This window comes from Empidonax traillii, unplaced genomic scaffold (genome assembly GCF_003031625.1).
Source record: "Empidonax traillii isolate 1590-97213 ecotype Southwest subspecies unplaced genomic scaffold, ASM303162v1 scaffold55:size2822071, whole genome shotgun sequence".
Taxonomy (NCBI): Eukaryota; Metazoa; Chordata; class Aves; order Passeriformes; family Tyrannidae; genus Empidonax; species Empidonax traillii.
This window is the reverse complement of record NW_020955248.1, coordinates 979,293-1,000,285: the sequence shown is the minus strand read 5'-3', so window position 1 is coordinate 1,000,285 and position 20,993 is coordinate 979,293. Positions and strand designations below refer to the sequence as shown.

At 46.5% G+C, this 20,993-nt stretch overlaps 1 protein-coding gene across 2 annotated transcripts in view; it reads right to left on the bottom strand.

Annotated features, from left to right (window-relative positions):
- The window catches only part of CSNK1E (casein kinase 1 epsilon), a 23,499-nt gene continuing 2,506 nt past the window's right edge, over positions 1-20,993 (bottom strand). For both annotated transcript variants that reach the window (XM_027879435.1, XM_027879436.1), the window contains exons 2-11: positions 18,442-18,529; positions 11,977-12,087; positions 11,666-11,814; positions 10,755-10,983; positions 4,227-4,397; positions 2,551-2,699; positions 1,884-2,076; positions 1,640-1,779; positions 1,197-1,262; positions 1-660 (exon numbers count right to left, since the gene is read on the bottom strand). In XM_027879435.1, coding sequence (XP_027735236.1) covers positions 1,230-1,262; positions 1,640-1,779; positions 1,884-2,076; positions 2,551-2,699; positions 4,227-4,397; positions 10,755-10,983; positions 11,666-11,814; positions 11,977-12,087; positions 18,442-18,517 — 1,251 coding nt within the window. In that variant the 5' untranslated portion in view covers positions 18,518-18,529 and the 3' untranslated portion in view covers positions 1-660; positions 1,197-1,229. The remainder of the gene's footprint in view (positions 661-1,196; positions 1,263-1,639; positions 1,780-1,883; positions 2,077-2,550; positions 2,700-4,226; positions 4,398-10,754; positions 10,984-11,665; positions 11,815-11,976; positions 12,088-18,441; positions 18,530-20,993) is intronic.

The window sequence follows — 20,993 nt, the reverse complement described above, 5'->3', positions numbered from 1 at the left end:
TCACAGCTTAAAATTCGTTTAATGCTCGAGAAAATAAATTCTGTTATAATAATAAAAATCAGACTTCTACCATCAAGTGTGGCTGGAATCTGATTTGCTCCTGGCCCAAAAGGCTCCTGAAAAGAACAAAACCAAAGAAAAAAAAACAAACGAAAAACTCACCCCCTCACCATCCCCTGCCCTCAGATAAAAAGGAGAGCAAAGTTAAAATTTATATGGCTAGAAACCATATGATTTCAAAATCATATTTAACAAAAAAAAAAAATCAGGAGAAGATATCCAAGAAGAACAAAACAAAACAAAACAAAAAAAAAAAAAAAAAAGAGAGAAAATCAAAACCAGGAGCAGAGAGTCAGGAGAGGGAACTGGGAGTAGCCTGTGGGGGCAGCGGTCAGGGCTGGGGGGGGCAGTGGAGGTGTTCCCACATGGCTCCCACGTCGTCAGCTCCTCGCAGGTGTCGCACTGGGGGACGCAGGTGACCCTCTCGGAAACGGCTCACACTAGCGCGGGGGCACAGCTCGACTCCTCATCGTTGGCAAAAAGAAATTCTGTTGGGTTTTTTTGTTTGGTGTTTTCTTTTTTTTTTTTCTTTTTTTTTTTTTTAGTTTTTATTTGTTTTTTGGGTTTTTTGTTTTTTAAAAGAAAAATACAGTGAAGACACTAGAAAGAGAATTCAAAAGAGAGAAGAGACATTAGGAGAAAATATTCTTCCCAGCACTTCCAATGCCAGCTGGAGCATAACAAATCATATCAGCCCTTTCTTCTACACTCCTGCCTCCCTCTTGGAGTTACCTTGCCCCGCTACACTGTCATTTCCTCTACAAGAGGCACTCACTAGCTGTGCAAAGTCTCACATACTTGATTACATGCTCAGCACCCTCCTCCCCTACACTGTCACACTGCCAGAAAACCATTCACGAGGAACCAACAAAATGGCTCCCTAGCCCAGCACCTTATCCACCCTCCCTACCCTCCTGGAGAAATGGAGGCTACCTTCACACTTAAGACAATCCATCCCCTCCAAGTTTTTGGTAGCCAACCTTACTCTTCCCTCTGAAGCCAAAAAACATCTCAAAGTAAGATGAAAGGAAAGGAAATGTACCAATCCCCCACAACATCAGCAAAGTCTTAACCTAAGGCTTTTTTTTCCCAGCAATTCCATCCTTGGGGGTTCCCAGTCATGAGGACAGACTCACCTAAGCAAACACTGGTCCAGTGGCAATTGCTCCTCACTTCCCAAGGTGATCAAATGGCACACTTGTCTACAAAAGAAAAAGAAGAGTTGCTAAGGGTTGGAGAGGAAAAAGAAGACATGAAAGCAGAGAGGCTGCACGTTTCTTTTAGGACATCCTCCCTCCCAAGAGTTTATTGTTCCACTTCTCCAAACCACTGTGGTCTGGAAGAGAACCAGACAAAGTCTTACTCCAAGCAAAGCAGAGCTAAGATGACAGTACTGAGCATGGCCTCCAGAAAATATGTAACTGAAGAGTGAAGGTGTAACTTGGTACCAACTCTCCTCACCACACTGGAAGCTTCAGGCTCATATCAGCTCCAGCAGATCAGGTAAAAACTATTCTGGGGCCCATAGTACTTCTGGAACATCCAGGCCAAGGCCACGAACATGGCAGCAGGGACTCACCTGTGATGCTGAAATCCGTGACACTTCTTGCCGCCCTGTGAGGTCAGATGAGGAGACGTTGGCAGGAGCTCCTCGGTGTAACCTCATGCTGACCTTACGCTCCCTGTCCACTCTTGAGATTGCTCTGGGGGACGTGTTGCCTGTCAGGGCAGTGAAACGTCAAGGCAAGAAGATCAGTCGATGATTTTGGTTTCTAGCCCACAACAGGGGTGGCACCCTCCCCAAGCTCTCCCATCCCACTCACCGGACTGCTGGATTCGGGAGGTGGGGGTGGAGGCCATGGGCTCGGTGACATTGCGAAGACGGTTGGCAGTGGCTCCAGCAGGCGGGCCAGGGGGCAGTGCTCGCGTGGCTGACCCTCGGAGTTGCCCCATCCTCTCCTCTCGTTCATGCTCTCGCCGCTCCCGATCCATATCCTCAGGGTTCCGAGCTGCACCCTGAGGAGAGAAACCCCCATAACGCACATGGCTGTCAGGCAGGAGAGACAGCAGCAGCCCCAGACAGAAAACACGTGGTACTCCATCATGCCCAGGAAGTGGAGCACCACCCCCAGAACATGGTCTCCCCTCACCATATTCCACTGCACCGAGAGAGGACCTCATTCTGTTCCATGAAGAAACAGAGAAGAAAGCATATAGTACTACAGCTGCTATTGGAATCCACTCTGTGTCCCGCCTCCAATTATAATCCTCTCCTGAAAAATTATCTCTACCTATCTATAGCTACAGATCAGATGTACTCACTAATACTACAGTAGCTATACCCTCAGTTTGCCCCAACTCTGCCTCTCTTCACTCTACCCATCCCCTTTGCTAAGTTGTTCACCAGGGCTAAGTACAAACAGCAGGCAGTTTGCAACTTTCCTTCCCCTCTCCATAATATAAACCACCTTTTGCCACACACACACTCACAAATTTAAGCATGTTCCAGTCAAAGACGTAGTCGTAGGAGAAGCCTTGGCGGTGGAAGAGGTTGCGGAAGAGTTGCCGCAGGTACGAGTAGTCAGGTTTATCATCGAACCTCAGCGAACGGCAGAAGTTGAGGTATGTTGAGAACTCAGCTGGAGAGAACAGAGAACAGTTGGCTGTAGAACACCATCCAACCTCCCATGCCCACCATAGAGCCACTGCAGCATTTCAGCAGTAGCTTGCTGGACCAGGAAAGCACAAACACAGAGCTGTATAACAAAAATCTGAGCCTCTTGGTTGCAGCGCTTTGGCCACTAAGAAAACCCCATCTCTATTTTTACCAGGGAAAATGCTCACGCATCTCTCTTTGTCGGCTTCTCCAAGCAACACTTAGCAAGTCCTGCTGAGCCTGAAGGACAGTAAGAATGCAGGTCTAAAAGAAGTCAAAGGACAGTAAGAATGCAGGCATAAAAAAGAGGTGAGCTTTGGGGATTTCAGCTCAAACCAGAAGTCCTCCTAGTTCAGCAGTCTATCTTAAGCAGCAGCTAGAGGTAGATAGCTACAGAGGAGAACGTGTGGGGCAAGCACGTCTGACACTTCTGTTGACATTAGCCCAACTTCCACCTACTTTCAGCTCCAGGAACTTCCTGATCTGGATGTGGTTTCTGACTATTTAGTAAACCTCAATGAATCTCTCTTTTATGTACTTGTCCCATCTCTCCTTGAACTCCTGTAAGCTTCAAGTACCCACATCAGCTTCTGGGAATGAGTTCCACTACTACTATTACAGTCTACTACTGGTTGTGTGAAGAACTGCATCATTTTGTTTTGAGGCTAGCAGAAACCAGCTTTGTTTCTCTTCCAATACAAAAACTGGGGCCACCTAATAATTGTCTCCCACCCAGATTTCTGCAGGCATAGCGAGTGCATAGACTTCTATCATCTCTCTAATCACCTCTTTTCCAGGTTCCAGTAAACTTGATTGTGCAGAAATCACCTCACCCCTGGTTACCCTTTTGGCCCTTTCCTGGACCTGCTTCCAGTTCTACCACATCCTTTGTGAAACAGTGGGATGGACAAGAGCTACACAAGGCATGCAAGGTATGAGTAGGCCATGGGCTTATGCACACTGTTTGGACAAAATTGCTGTGCACAAAATTTCTGTTTTCACAGAACCACCTATTGTAATTGCAACAGCTCATTGATGAGTAGCACTGGTCAGCTAGAGTCTACTATTGTGCAAATGACATGAGGACCAAGACTTCTCTCTGTTCTCACATACATTACCCATGTTTAACTACAAAGAACTCCACTTGCCACTTCATTGCCTGGCTATTTCTGGGACTCTTCATTAACCAGTAAAAACTCAGGATCATCAGCATACCTCCTCAGCTCATTCTCCACTCCACTTCCAAACTGCTACTGAGGTCCTAAAGATCCTTCTCAGCGCTCTCACCCCCTTAGTAACGTAAGGTTTCACTCTCCAAAAAACCACGTTTCCCCCTTCCGAACCAGAACTGTACCACCTGTTATCCTTCTCATCACTGGTGCATCACACAGCAGCACATCCTGGTCTGGGGTACTGGGCACTGCCCTTTACGATTCAAGATTCCATGGGGTTTCAGCAGATGAACAAGCCGAGCAGCAGACAAGATAACCATCAATATGAGAGCACTTACAAGGGTACCCTTTGCAGAGCACCTCAATGGGTGTTGACATCTTCTTCTCGCTGATCCTCTCATACTTCTGGCGCTTGGTGGCAGCCTTGAGGCCCTGCCAGGGCAGCGAGCCCAGGTTGAAATACATGAGCACATAACCCAGGCTCTCCAGGTCATCACGGCGACTTTGTTCTGTGAGAAGTTACAAAGGGGCAAGGAGTGAGCAGCAATCAAAAATACTCTGGCAGTTACATAGCTTTGGTGATAAACAATCGCTCCTCTCTCTTCTTTGGCAGATTTCTATGGATAGACAAACTTGTAGAAGGCATTCCAGTGCAAATTCCTGTGAGGACGGTCATATTACAAGAGTTAAAGTGCTCCTCTCCCCATATGGTCCCACCCACTTCATAACTAATGACTCTGACTACCTCCTCACTTGGACAAGCCTTAATTCACACAAGAATTCAACAGCTCAAGAAGTGCTGCAGCAACACTGCCTACTTTGCTCTTCCCAGTCCCAGAGGAAGGGCACCTACAGTTCTCCACCCAGAATGATTCTTCAATCCAGGGATTAGTCATGACAGAGGTAGTCACAGAAAGACAAGGCTAACAGAGGTTAAGCCCAACACAACCCTTTCAAACACATCTTCTAATTAAACTGCTGATACTCTTTAGGCAGGGCAGAAACAAGGAACTAGGGACCCCTTCTTGTAGTAAACAACTTTGTTAATTGTTTAGAGGAGCCTAACATGTAATACTGTGCAAAGATGCCTTTCCAGCTTGGTGGCATTTTTTAAGCTGTGGAGGAAAAGGGCATACTTTGAACAAAAGGTTCCCCTCCAAATGGGGAATGACTGTAAATGGTATCGCTACCAACTGTACTAAGAGCAAGGGTTGCCCTTAATATGATACTGCAATAAGCTTTTAGATGCTTACTTACGAAACAAAAAAAGTTGCCTCACAAAAAAAAAACCCTTTCGCATTGAACTTGTTCTCTGGAATGGCCAAGCCATTTTAAGTTTCAAGCTAGCTAAAGACAAATTTGATGCAGAATCCCAACATCTGCAAATGTTGACTGCTTAAGTTGTGAAACTCCTCCCAGCTCCTCCAGTATGCTTGCAAATTCGTCTATAAATCTTGCCAAGAAGCTCTTGCCCTTGTTTTCCTCCCAAATAAAATAAACACTTTGGAGAAAGTATTTTACATCTTGAGTAGAACAACCACTGACACAGATAACAGGCAGGCAAAATATGGCTTGAGGGAGAGCACAGGGATAGAGGAAGGACTAAAGAGAATCATCTACGAGATTAATTCACTACTACAGCACATTTTGCTGGATTCAGTGCTACATCCTGGAAGATGCTGCAGATTATGTGTTGGTCTGTGGGTTAACTGTCAGTATCAGTTACATGCCACCACCTACTCCATTCAAAGGCCAGTAGATCATTACAGCTACCCCTTATTCTGTTGGCTGAGCTAAACCCTGACAAAAGAGTAGCTGTAGAAGGTCACAGATACAGATGTCCAGCTGTACCAACACAACCTGAGGGTCAACATGGTTCTTTCTTCTTTCTGCATTTCTCTCATAACCTCCTAGTGTTCTGAGGACTGGAGGAGTGGCAAGTTAAAACTACCGAGAGGAAAAAAAAAAATAAAATAAAATAAAAAAAGCAAAGCGGTTGCAGAAGAAAAGGGTCTTATCCCTTCATAACTGAGATGTGCTTTAACTTTGGGTTAAAGCACATGAAACACCATAAAAAATGCCACATTCCAAGACAGGAACAGAGGAGAAAGCAGCCCTGCAGATCCCTAAAGTGTCTTACTTTGAGCATGCTGAAATAACAGCATTTTTTGACCTCGCTAACTTACTGCCTCAAGTTGCCCACTTTAAAGGGGCTAATACTTCCTAATCTTATCAGGCTACTGCCAAGGATAATTACATGATTGTCTAGGAGATGCTTAGATGTTATAGAGGGAGCAGAGAAAAGAAACTGACTTTGCATTTGGCCTCAGGTTGGGATACGTGTACTCTCAGAGGGCCGCAATTACTCATCATGCATATCAAATAAACAAAACTAAGTAATATTGGTAATGACCTACATCCTTAGACAGGAGGCATGTGGAGTCAGAAGGCACACCCAGGGCCTGAAAGTACAGGAGACAAGGGTAACCTCAGTCCGGCAATCTGGCAGCCCTTGACTTATCCATGCTGTAGCTTTAAACTGTCTAACTGCGGGTTCTTGTCTAGAGCGTGGTAGTGCACCTCAGAGGAGTAGAGAAAGGCAGGGCAGGAACCAGAGAAACCTACTGAACAAGCAAATCAGCCTTTCAGGAATAAATCAGGATCTTGCCTCCAAAATCCTGCTTGAACTCCAAACTGCTTAGGGCAGGCTGGATAACACACCTCTACTTGTGTGAAGCACAGCAGTTTTGAGCACAGTCACCACCCTTATCCAGAACAGGATATGTTCTGTGAACACATGCCTGGGCACAATCCTAGTGATTTGGGGAAGGCCTGAATTAGAGACTTGAGGTTAGGGAGCCTGAAGTCAGTGGGAGATGCTACAAGGTCTTAGTGAAGGCGATGAGAGGGGTTACAAAACCAAACTAGGAAGCTAACTAGTATCCATTACATGCATGCAAACACACCTTAACTGTGCCTTAACACAGCAACATGATCAAGGAAAAACAACTGCAAGCAAAACACCTAATTACTGAAATTCTGAATGAATAAGTGTTTGACTGCATTGCAGCCCCAATGTTTAGTACCTCATGTACATGAGGCAATTGTAGCCCACTTAAACAATTTCACCGATATTCAAATCTATGATAGGCCTGAAGTACCAACATGATGGGTCACAGATGTGCAGCTACCTCAAAACATTGTAGCAGTCTTTCATCTGTAACCCTAACAATAAGATTCCGATTTAAATCTTGGATGATTGTGAAGGACAACAGTTCCTAAATCCCGTTTCTTTGTTTCATCTTCAGTTACTATTACGCACCTCCCAATTTATTTTGCCTGGCCTCATATACCAACATTCCCAGGATACTTAATAACATTACATAGTAAAGAGTTAGAAATAAAACTACCTCAACGCACCAAAGAAACATTATTTAGTATCACTGCTTTCCACTTTTAGAAGCCTGACAATCAGTGACTAACTCTCACACCATCCTTGGTGTGCAGGAAGAAAAAAAATCTCACTTTGCAGTTTGAAAAGAGAAAGAGAAATACAAGTGACGTGAATGTACGCTCAGAGCAAGTTAGTCCAGAAGCTAGATTACAGTCATGACCTGTGATACTTCCTCTCTCCATTTTATTTCAGCTTCTCAGCTCTCTTAAAATGGGGGGGGGGGGGGAAGGTTTGAAAGACAATTTTATGAAAATGTATTTTTCATAAGACACTCATCCTTTCCTCCTTCTCTCCCAAAACCTCTTCCAATAGAAAACACAAGGTCACCTTCCCCACACAACCCAGCACAATCCCTCAAACCCGACCTCTCACTCTGCAAGCAATCTCCTGCCAGTTCCCTCCTCCCACTCCCAGTGAGGATCCGAGCCAGCCCACACCCTCACTCCCTTCACAAAGCAGGGTCCTCAGAAGCCAAGCCAGGGGTGAGTAGCAGGACAGGAAGAGACATGCTTGGGCAAAGACGGAAGACTGAGGACTGGTTGCCTTGGACGCAAAGTTCCTGATAAAACAAGTTTCTTCGCAGCCTAAACTGCCTTCTGGTCCCTCTGGCCAGAGAGAGTTTCCCTCCACTCTGATCCTGTTCAAAGTGATGCTGCTCCCCTGCAGGACTCCCTAGAAATCAGTTGTCTTCCCTGGAGCCAGCCCAGCTCTGCAAGCAGGCTTAACCGAGCAATGTTTTTCTCACTACATACTCAGATCTGATCTTGCACAAGTTACACTACAGTTCCCCTTTCTCTCCCCCTCCACTGCATGGCAACAGTCTTTAAAAACACACACAGAGATCTGGAATGGGTGACAGAGGCCAGGATGAGCAGGAGAACTTCAGGATCCGCACAGCCCACACTGATGCCATCTAGGACACGCACTTGGGAAGGCACCGCCCCCCGCCTCCCACCTCCTGTTACCCAGACAGAGCCCACCAGGCTTCTTCCAAGACTGTCTCCTGGGCACCCCGGGCATCTATTTCAGACTTCACAAGCTACAGTGGGTGAAGAGGACTCTCATCCCTAGAGCATGTGAAAATTGACTGGAATGCGTGAACCAAAGCCTGCACAGTCCAGTGACTCCCCCAATGGCAAGTCTCCAGCTGTGGAAACCCTCCCCAATCTCTCCTCCTACTTTTTTTCCCAGTCACTGGGAAAAGAATGTGTTTCCTCCAGACATTGGAATGCCCAACCCTTAGCTTGCACATTCAAATAAAGGCATTTACTCATTTGCTATTCCTGTCACACGAATACCCCAGCACCTGGTTCCTTCCCTCTCCCTAGAATGCATTAATGTAACATTAAGAACAGAGTTTAGTCTCTGAAAAGTCAAAAAATTCAGAGTCATGGTTCCCATGGCAATGCTGCTAACTCACAAACGTGTCTGTCATATACCCTGTGGCAAGGTCTTGAGAAACAAGAACTCCAGCTGAAACCCCAGCACCCCCATACCCCTTTCCTCCAGGCAAGTCATGTAACCTTTATGCTGCTCAGGGGAACTATCTGCAACGTGTAATACACCTGAGACCTGTTGTGCCAAGTAACTCACACCCAGACTTTCCCAAAGCAAAGGGCACGAAGAGAGCGGTGGCTGTGCTCAGACTCATGGCATATGCAATTTGCCCTTGGATTACTGCTTAGACATTGTTTGCTCGTCCTGACACACAAGCCAAGCACCAGTAGTAAGGGCCTAAGTTAGGGTGGGATGAATAATGAAGTCATTTGAAAACCACAACCAGACATTAAGCCTCTCGTGATCAGTTCAGGCAGAGCAGGCACATACAAAAGAATCGACAGACACAGTAATGATAATTATTTTGTGCATGTCTCGTTGTGGCAGTTTCCATGGCTGTGGAAATCTTGACTGAGAATTCAATGGAGAGTCAGTTATATATATGCAGGTCAAGCCAAAATACAGAAGGCCAACTTGGAAAGCTCTACAAGAAGTATTTTTACAGAGTGGAGGAGGTCAGGAGATCACAGCCCACTCTCAACACACAACACTCCCCATTTTTATATAAATAAAGCATTTTCCATCTACAGCTATATAGTATTAAGCAAAGAAGACAGTGGGAAACCACTTTATTTTCTGCAGGTCAAGTATTGACTCCAGATATCTGAGAAATATCTGCAGGAGGGGAGAGTGCAGGAAGAATGAGGTCATGGAATCCTGTAGAAGCTGCTAGTTTAAAAAGTCTGAGTTCCTTGCTCTGACTGAATTCTCAGGTTATACATTTCAGAAGAAGGTCTCCCAGAGATACAAACTGAGCTGCAAACACAGTAGCTAGTTTCCTGGGTCCACAGGCAAGACAGCTTCAGTGTTTCTGCTCCTTAGATTTGCCAATTAATAGCAGAACCAAGTCAGCCTGCTCAGAACAGACCGTATGGTCACTAAGGAAGCCTCATACTGAGAACAAAGTTTGGCAAAAATTTAGCAGAGGAAGGAGGTCAAACACTGGAAAGAAGCTTTTGGTCAGAGAACAGAAGAGAAAACTGCAAGAGGTTTTCAACTATGTTCCTCACAGCCACCAGGGGCTGATTCCCAGGACAAGAATTTGTGTGACTTCAAGAGGTTTGAGCACTGTGGGCACTAAACTGCTCAAGGTTTTTACAAAACCTGGGATGACGGTCAGCACCAGTGTAAGACCTGGCTAAACTCTCAGCATGCTTTCCCAGCCTAGTTTCATTCCCATGGCCCTAACCATAGACAATGAGGGCCAAGCCCTACCTCCCTAAAGCTGCCTCAGTGGTGAACAGGGTACTGTGGTTCACAGACACACAGGTATTTTGAAGAACCATGACAGCCAGTTCTAAATTACAGAACCTGGATATTCAGCCAGCTGGAAGCCTTCCCTCATTCCAGCTTCCTGTACACTTCCAGCACAGGTGGCTGTCCCCACCTTCAGTAGTGGACCATATTGCAGCGGTGCTGTATCCTCCGGCTCTGACAGCTACAGAATAATCACCGATGAAGGCGCTTGGGAGTCAACAAGAAAGGTTTCAATTGCACACATTCCTAAAAGCTCAGTGCCTGTGAATGTCTCCTTTACACATCTAATCAGCCTGCAAAAATTGTGCAAGGCAGATTCAGCAGCCGCAGTCAGGAAGGTCACAGCCTTGATGCTCAACAGGGCCCCGCTGTCCAAAGCAGCAAGTGCACAAACACATACTGCTGAGACAGTTCCTATCTTCAGAAGCTTGAAGTGCCACCAAAGGCAGGAGAGGTAACACAGGTGTAGCATTTGAGTTATTTGCCCACCATCTCAAGGCAAGTCAGTAGCGGAATGAGGCACAGAACCCAAATCCCTCCTTCTGGGGACACAATACCTCCCCTGGAAAGCCCCACCAAGGGGAAACAGCAGGCTCACCAATTCCCAAGTGGGTGTTGATAGAGGCATAACGGGCTGTGCCAGTCAGATTCTTGTTTTCCCGGTAAGGGATGTGCTGGTGGGTCCGGGCGTCTCGGTACTTCTTGGCCAAACCAAAATCAATGATGTATACTAGGTTGCCTTTTTTGCCGAGGCCCATAAGGAAGTTGTCTGGCTTTACATCCCGATGGATGAAGTTCTTGGAATGAATGTACTCAATACGGCTGATCTGGAGTGGGGGATAAATAAATAACTAGTGAGACAAGCAAGAAAAAAACCTTACCTTAACTGCATCTGTTAAAAATAGTACCCTGTCCCGGACACTGGCCTGTCAGAGTAGGGAAAAGGACACTTTGCAAAGAATATCAGAGATGACAGCCAAGGAAAAGACACCCTTTGGAGGCTGCAGGATCTGGAGATGGAATTCAACCCTGTACACCAGCCCAGTCCTCACTCAGGGGAGGTCATCATTAACACCACAAGGAAGGATGGCAAGCAAATCTGTACGGACTAAAACTTTGAGCTTCAGCATTGACAGCTGTCAGCTTTCAAACTTAGCCAGGCTGGGAAAGGAGGTGCTCTGTCCAGAAGAGCTAAGGGTCTTAAACACAGGGCATGGTAGGTAGTGATGCCAATCATTCATCATGCAGGCAAAAGTATCTATGTGTGCAACACTAACACAGGGCGAGCAGCAGGGGAAGGAAAGAGAGATGGAGATCAGGAAAAGTCATCAGTGTCTAGGTTCCAGGCCCCTAACTTCGTCGAGAAATAGAAAGCTGGCAGCAAATTGTCACTAAATGAAGAAAACCTAGGATACAGCAGTTCTCAAGAAGAGGAGATGGGAGGGAAAAAAAAAAAAAAAAAAGGCATGGAAAAGGAGAGTAGGCACAAACGCTTCAGAGGAAACTCACCATCTGGTCTGCCAGGAGCAGAACTGTCTTGAGACTAAATTTGCGGGAACAGAAGTTGAAGAGATCTTCCAGGCTGGGCCCCAAGAGCTCCATCACCATCACATTATAGTCCCCCTCTGCTCCACACCACTTAATGGAGGGGATACCCACTGGGGAAAGAGAAAGATTAAGCCCTTGGAACAGAGACTAGATGCTGCAACCCCTGCTGAGAAGATCACATGTAACACCAGATCATTTCTTTCCTCAGGCCCTCCAGAATAATCTCCTGCTTCAACCACTCCCCCGGCCCCATGTTCTCCTCCCCATCTCACCTCCTCCCTGCATCATCTTGTAGAACTTGCTTTCAATGTGGAGCTGGGGATGCTTGGTTTTGACACATTCCAGTTTGATGGCCACCTCTTCACCAGTTGCAATATTGGCTCCTGCATAGAAATGAGAAGTGAAATGAAGATTGCACAAGTTTCTGCTGAAGTTAAACACTTTTAACAAGGCCTGTAAAAATGCCAAAACTTTAAGATTTGCCCTGAAATTTATTCTCTGTGACAGAAATGAGAATCAGCCACTTCACAGAGAGTTTCCAGCGCTTCCATTTGCAAATGCAAGGCCAGAGAAAGGCATGAATAGGAAACCAGGTCTGACCCTGCAAGCCAGGCAAGCACAACAATCTTGCAACACGTTATCTTGCCTTGTTATCTCAAAAAGCACCAGACTTTGGGAGGTCAATCTGTATGTATCAACAGTACCTAAGCTGAGTGGAAGTTGTAGCTGTCTCTGATCATATACCCAGACCCTGAACACAAGTCACCCCTAGGCAGTGATACAGAGTATCTCTTCCCTAGCAAAATTACTAGTTACCTCAGTTACATCATTTCAACAGAGCCAATTAGTTCAGGAGGAGACATTACCAACATTCCCAGCTATCTGTTTTCTCCACAGCCCTGACCTGCTCAATACAGACAATTTCTAAATCCCCAGCTTCTCCCTCTCCTGAGGGCTTCAATAATACCTTTATCTTTTGCCAACACAGAAACATTTGCTATATCCTAAATTAGAAGCGTGAAGAAATAAACTGAATCCAGTCCTGAATTAAGCGGCCCAGACACCTTTGTTGAAGGGATTGCTAGATACTTTGTGACAACACTAAACCACCACCCTACACACTTCTCTCTAAAAACAACCGAGCTGCCAGCAGTGAAAGCCAGTGAAAGCACTCTGGTCCCAAAGTGCACTGTCAAAGAAGGAACAGGCTGCTCTCTCTCTCATAATAGCTGAAAGGATTCCAGATGTTTCACATCATCCTAAAATGGAAAGAATTAATATCTGTACACAGGTCATGGGAATGACACTCAAGTTTTGCTTCTCTCCCCCTCCCGCCATGCCTGCCTCACACACATACACACAGACAAGCTTTTCCTCGTATCTGGAACTATTAGAAGTTGCACTCAAACACAAATCAGAGCTGCTCCAATCATGAGCAATTTATGAACACTGTCATAAAATAAACTACTTCAGCCTGCCAAACATGAGCTGGAGTCAAAGGTGACGTTTTGTAGATATCCCATAGCTAGTTTTAGTAAGTCTGGCTAATTTGTGCCTCCTGAACCCTGTGATAAGACTTTAAGAGTCCACAAGGACAGCTGCAGATAAATCTCTCCACTTATCATCTTTCACACACCTCCTCCAGAGCCAGGAACCAAAAGAAAAAAAAAAAAGGAATTGTTCACACAACTGGATCCCTTCTCTCCCTGGATCCTAAGGTTCTCCTGTTGAAGAGTTCTGGCTTGTACACAAAGTTAGCCAAGAGCTGCCTGCTAGCAAAAAGACATAATCTAGATGCTACAGTGCCGGGTCGAGACAGACAAGCTGCTAGGAATTTGTAAGAGAGCAACAAAACTGTTCGGGGCCTAGAGGGATTGATTTACTAAGAAAGATTAAAAGAGCTAAATATGTAACATAGACAAGAGATACAACCAAGAAGGGTGGGGAGGAAGAATGGGACATGACAACAGTCTGCAAATATTTGAAGGCTGTAAACACTAAGGAGGGAGAGGAATTATTTAGGGTGCTCGAAGGGAGAGGAAGGAGGAGCAATGGGATTAATTTAATAAGGATTTTAACACAGGATCCAGCAGAAGGGAAAGGCAAAAAGTCATCCTCAGAGGTAGAACCAATGGTTACTTTTGAAAAGATGCTGCCATTTTCCACTTAAAAACTCCTTGCCAGAAAAACAAGACTGTACATTTCCCTCACTGTATCACAAGACCCTTCTTATAAGCATCAGGTGTGCAAAGAGGAAAAGAGCAGGTAAGGGGACTGGTATCTATCTTTTAAATTAGTGTTCAATCACTGGCCCTCAGTCAGCATGGAAACACCCAGGACACCCAAAAAAGGTAAGAGCGCTTCCTTCCCTCATTCCTTTCTCTTTCCCTTGCTTTTGTGAAGACTTTCCTCCAAATCTTCTGAAGCAGCTCCCTTGTCCATTTCCCAGGGGAAGTTTTTCCCTCTCCTAATCCATTTGCTGACACACAAATATTGGTGAGTCTTTCTGACTTTTGGCAGCATCACCATTTTGAATGAATGCTACCCCAGAAGCTGAACAGTGGAAAACATGAATGAGTTCTCATCTCCACATTACCATGAGTGTTTAGGAAGATGATTATGCATCCATCTACTAGGCTGTCTGCAGGTGGGGAGTGTTACCTGTGGGCACATAAAGCTGGAAAAGGGAAAGCAGGGGTAGGCATCAAAAAGACTTAGATTCTTCAAAATGTGAACATGCCACCCATACGTGCTCAGACGGCCCTCATCCCCACACTCTCCATAGCCCAAACACAGGTGTTAGTCTCTTAAAAAAAAAAAAAAAAAAAAAAAAAAAGAAAAAGAGGAGACAATCTTGTGGCCTAGAAGAGCAAAAGTGGAACCATAGGGTGGTTTGGGTTGGAAAGGACCTTAAAGGTCATTCAGTTCCAAGCCCCCTGCCATAAGCAGAGACACTTCCGTAGACCAGACTGCTCAGAGCCCCACCCAAACTGGCATTGAACACTTCAAGGGAAGGGGCATCTACAACTTCTCTCGGCAACCTGTTCCGGTGCAACACCACCCTCACAATAAAGAATTTCTTCCTGGTCTAATCTAAACCCACCCTCTTTCAGTTTAAAACCTATTCCCCATTGTCTTGTCACTAAACGGTCTTGCAAAAAGTCTCTCCTCATCTTTCTTGTAGGCTCCCTTCAGGTACTGGAAGAACAAAATTAGGTCACCTTGAAACCTTCTCTTCTCCAGGCTGAACAATCCAAATTCTCTCAGCCTTTCTTCACAGGAGATGTGCTCCATCTCTCTAACCATTTTCATGGTCCTCCTCTGGACCAATCAGACCTACTGAGGAGCTATTCTTTGCTGAGGGTGTCACTGACTGAACACTTTAGGCTTGCTCCCTCCCCAAACCCCACTGTGTCTACAGGTTGATCCCTCTTCCATTTCTTTGCTAGAGATACACCCAGATCGAGACCACCACAAGTGAGGAGCGAATTCAAGGGCAGGAATCTCTCTGGTCCTTTGTTCCATGCTGTAACCACCATCTTCCTTAAAGATATAAGTACAAAAGCAACAGTTCTCTGCTCTCTTTCTAGACTGGAAAGCACCGTGTTTCAGACAAATGCAGCAGAGTCTGCAAGCTTCAGCCACTTGAGAGACGTATGTAGGATTGGGGATAATTCCTAACATCCACCCCCAGTCTCGCTCCGCTGTGGGGGCTGCACAAATTCAACTCATTCATCATGAGCTCTTTGAAACGGGGCCCCGGGGACAGAGGATGTCACCGGCTGAACAGGATCTTTTCAGAGTGGAAGCCTGACTTCATGTCTGATACAATAAACACCGCCCTCCCTGTGCACAGTGGCAACAGGCAGGGGCCCCCACTCTCGGCACCACCCGCTCCCCTCTCCTCTTAACAGCCTGTCGAGGGAAGAATGGAGGGCTGGGAACAGATGGAAGAAGGCAGATAGGGCGAGAGAGAGTTAACAGGCCAGGAAACAAAGGGAAGGCACTCCCCTCCCAGCAAGGGAGGAGCCTGCCACCAGGAACTGTCCCCAGCCAGCGCAGGTCCCAGCATGCTTTGTCTGCCCAGCTCCTCTTCACCACCAGTGTGTATCCCGGCCAGACAATTCCTACCAGGTCCAGCAACCCTGCCCTGCCTCTTGGCCAACACCTCTGACAAAGCACCTCCCTCCAACAGCCCAAAAGTCTTGGCAATTCCTCTGCAAACTGGATTTTGCTCTTCTGAATGAGCAATTTTAGAGGTAAATGGGTTAGCCAAGGCCCCTCGGCAGCATGATGTCATTTCCCACCCTCCCAAATCAATGTGGGGAGAATATCCCTGCAGCACATCTATCCCCCAAAGTACACATGGAAGGAAGGCATTGTGCTTTAAGCCTCAGCTGAGGATTAACACAGTCCATCCTTTGTGTCTACCTATGTAAAAATCCAAGTTTCCTTCTGATAGAAAAAAACCAAAAACAAATCCCGAAGAGCACAAGCATGCAGCACACACTGGTTACAGAGCAGGTGAAGGTAGTAACATCCTGAGAGAGAGAAGCTGAGGATAAACCATACAGACCCTGCTCATTCCCAGAGACAAACAAGGCCTGTCTGTCCCTGCTCTGTCTCCACACCATTATCAAGAGAGAGAACTGTGAGGTGAATTTGGTGCAGGAGAGAAGTCCTCGTGAATGAGCCCTTCTGTCTGCACAGCAGGCCGTGAGAGTACAGCATGAGCACAAGCGTCCTCCAGACGCACCATCAGAGACTACATGCCCGATCCCTCCAGGCTGGGGAGTCACCCAGGCTCCAAGAAGTCTTGCTATCACTGCTTCAAAACACGCTGGCTTGCACCTCAATGAATATCACTGGCTTTGATACTGCATTCAAGCAACTTGGTTGATTCCCTCTGTGCTCACCACATTAGGGCACTGGGGCTTCCTCTGCCTCTCATGTTGTTTGGTTACAGGAAAGGCAGGCACAACCCTCTCACCAGAGCCTGTCTTCCACACCTGCTCTGCACAGGTGGATGACCTGTTATGTAGTGCAGAGGAATACAAGATCAGGCCTTTCCATTCAGTACCTGTTTTCTTTCCCCATGTGTACCTCCAGATGTTTTGCAAGATCCTGACAATTTATACTGTCCTACAGAGAGTCTGGAAGGCTTCAAGCCTTACCACAGGTGGAAAATGCTGTGTCTGGACTATCAGACACTAACTGGCTGGAGGGTCACAGAGGTGTGGCATCCAGGAGCAGGCAGCAGTAAGGCAGCACACAGCAGAATTGGGATCCCAGATCCATTATTTATCATCTTTGTTCATGCTCTGGATAAAGGTGGCAACAAAGCCTGTTACTGATGATTCCCACAGGACACTTAATCAAGAGAGGCTGCCAACACCAATCAAGAGAGAATAATAAAGCAAGAGGGAACTGGAGGTAAAAGCCAGAGGTTGAAAACAGACAGTGATTTACAAGCACAGGAAAAAGTAATCTGAACTAGAGGTATTCAACAAAAGGGACTCAGGGAGGGATGGAAAGATGTTGGAGATCCTAGAAGAGGTCTTCTACAATACAGCTGACAGTGTGCTAAGGCCAATCCTGCAACCTGATAGTGCTGGTGATGGGGAAAGCCAAGGAGACCCAAAGCAGCCTATGCAGAGGCATCAAATTACAGATCACTCGAGGGTAGTCCTTCATTGCCAGGCACTGGAAATGCCACACATCAAATGCAGTGTTGGCTCCAAGCTGCTCAGCAGATGGACAAACTAGGAAAAACCGAAGGAGCAGCAAAAGTGAGGAGTGGTGTATGTACTGGGAAGCAAAATACAACTCAACTGAGCAAATTAACAGTCAAGGAGCACATGACAACCATCTATAAGTCCCCGAAGTCTCCCAGACACCAAGGGAGAGGGCAGTCATTCTGCTGGCCTGCAGGACTACAGCTAAACAGGTAGTGGTGAGAACCAGATGACAGGTAAAGCCACACCAAATCTCACGGAGGGATCGATCAGGCTACCGGGTAGTCTCGCCACTCTGGCCCCACATGGTTTGAGCCAATAAAAACATGAGCAGGCAAAGCATCAGGGTACATCAGCACATTGGCTTGGAAAAACTTCTACCCAGCTAACCTGCTGCGGTAACAGGAAACCCAGTGCTTCATAGGCTCTGTCCACTGAGCTCCCAGCTCAGGTCATTCCAGACATTAACTCTAAATCCCATTACAGATCTAACAGATCTAAACCCCAGGACTTCAACCACACCAGGCTCTCCGACCTGTTTTACACCTCCAGGTCTCACACCTCTCTCTTAAAGGTCTGGAACACTTTTTCCACTACTAATCTTCCCAAAACTTCATTCCTTCAGCTATGCCCTCCCTTTCCACCACCCACTCTTTGTACAGGGTTTACACCCACACACCCAAGCTCAAGAAAAGGAAGTGAGAATGCTGGAGTAGCATATATGGCAAATACGTCCCAAACAGTCCAAATCTAAATCAGTCTAATCAACTACCACTGTGTCTCCAGTAACCGCAAGGCAAAGCTGAGCTCATCCCACTTTTCTTTGCCATCAGAAGACTGGCAGCAACTAGCAGTATTCCTTGAAGCTCTTTTTCTCTTCTCCACCCCCTCCAACCTTACATGGTGCCCACAAATACCAACAGGCAAAAAAAACAACCCTGGAACAATGATGCAATTGAGAAAAACAACCTGGCAGGTGGAAGGACAGACTCTCACACTCACCTAGGTAAATGTCTCCAAATGAACCGCTGCCAATCTTTCTGCCCAGCCGGTATTTGTTCCCTACTCGAAGCTCCATGGTTCAGTCGTGCTGAGGAAAGAAGCACAGAAAGCACAGTCAGAGCAGAAACAGGAAGTGAATCATGGAACACTACAGAAGAAACCTCCCCACTTCACCCAGAGGCTGAGTAGTACAGTTTTAAATCTTGAAATACGTCACTTTCTACATGGCCTCTATCACCTCTCCTATCTCCTGAACATCCAGGGACAGCATGAGCTAGAAATGCTGCAGGAACACAACACTCTCAAGCATGTTTTCCATGTTCCCATTATTAGAATGAAGAAGGATTGAATCTCTTCCCCATTGTTTTGTTCAGAGACTGGGGAGGGGGTGAGGAAATCTTCCCTAAGAAAGTTTCAGTGGATGACCATGCTACACCATTGTAAAGAGGTACTGCTCCTTGCACCTGGCACCAGGACAGAAGTAACCTCATGGGACACCAGAAAGGACAGGCATAATAAACCCTACGAGAAGGAGTTGCTCTCTGGCCCAGCCCTAGTCCAACACCTTGGTGGTGATGAAGCACAGGACCCAAGAACTGCAAGACAGACAGACTGCCAGGAGCAAGCGACTCCATCACTCATAGGAAGAGGCTGGCTCAGGGGACAGGGAGGAGACATCTCGCTGAACTGAACCCTTCGAGGCACACACTGACTAGGAACAGCACTTGCTTATCTCCACAGGCTTCTGCCGATGGGATCACAGCCTCCTTTGGTCTACGTGAGCCTCTCCATCTCTGTTGCCTACCTAGGTGTGCCGGCTGTTTGTTTTTAGCAGCTTGGGCCTTTCCTCATCCCTTTACCTGAGGTGATTAGCTAACCCTTTGACCCGATATACCCCATCAACATGCCCAGGCTTAGCCTCCTCACCCTTCCACAGAAAACCAGCTAAGTGGAAGGACCACAGCCAGAGACTGTTCTCCCTGCCAACCTCAACTTCTGTAGCAAACACCTCTTACCAAACACAGTTCCACCAGTTCACCCTTAGCAGACCACTTTCCCTCACCCCTTCTTATGCCACCAACTTATTCTAGGAACCATATCTCTTCTCAAGATAGCCAATGAGACTTCTCCTTTCAGAGGGATTTGCCACAGTCCTAATTTATGCAATGCCACATTATTAGCGTACAAAATGCAGACACAGAGCCTGTTGGGGACAGGAAAGGTGAGGAATGATTCATGTTTTCTCAAGTGGGTGAGAGGAACTTTCCCTTGCTGGAGCTTGGTGGGAAGGAAGCATCACTGAAGGAAAGAAGGGAGGAACGGCCTTATGAGACATAAGTACAAAAAAAAATAATCCCAGCTACAGGATTCTGGGCATACTATAAACCCAGAGCTGCTTCTCCTGCCCCAGGAGATGGGATTACAGAAAGAAGAATGGACGGACTGTAGAGATGTACAGGGAAATAATCCTATCAAGGCATTCAGGGGACATTGTGAACCCTGAAAGTAGAGCTCCAGTCACCAGAAACCACACACAAAACACTTAGAGGTGGAGTTCCCTCACCTAGTATTTACTTATGCATGTGGGTTTCTGTGCATCCAAAGTCGACAAAACCCTGTGGCTATTTCTGACTTTCTTACTACAAGGAATGTAGGCAGAGCCTTGGGAACCAAACCAGGAGGCAGGCGTACCTGGGCGAGGGCACAGCAAACAGACATGATTTTTATCCGCTGCCTGCTGTTCTGTATAACCACATTAACATACATCTGACTTGCTTACACTCCTACTCCAATAAACGATCAAAGGTCTGTGTCCCCGGGAACCCGTCACACCACTGTTAAGAAGGCAGCTCTCGAACCTCCTTCCTTCATGGTGTGTTTACCCAGGCCTGTGAACCCTGAACACTTCCACTTGAGTCCAACTCCCAGATGGGGTGAGCACAACCGAGCACACAGCAGAGGCTGGGCAATAGGTCCCTGCGGGGTCTCCTCTGCACCAGGGCACAGTGGGTACTGCTCTGCAACACCACAGCCCCAAGCCTAAATTCGGTCCCACCCTTCTGGGACAGGCAGGAGCCAGGTTAGAAGAGTTTCTCACACATGGAGGCAGCAGCCCTTCTAGCTGATTAAGCAACAGGCTCCAAAGGGGAATCTAAAAAATGCTCTGGGGCGCGGGGGTGGAAGCGGGAAGCAGGATAATGGAGTAAAAAAATCATGGTCTCGCACAGCTGTCATTTTGCCTTATCTCCCCCCCCAGCACACACATACAAGTGTGCGTAGAAAACCTGTGTGGAGGATAGCCAGGGAGCAACAGCCTGGATTCATGGTCATGGGGCAGGACACACATCCCACCCCCTCAACAATTGCTTCAGGAGTTCAAACACCTATCACATTTGCTTCTACTTCACACACATATCCCCGCCATCTACAGCTTCCACCCCTATAATCTGATCTTCAGGTCTACTGTTATAAAAAGAAAGAAAATTTTACATATAAAATATATATTCTTATATGTGACATTTATATTACTCCCTATTTATTATTTATATGCG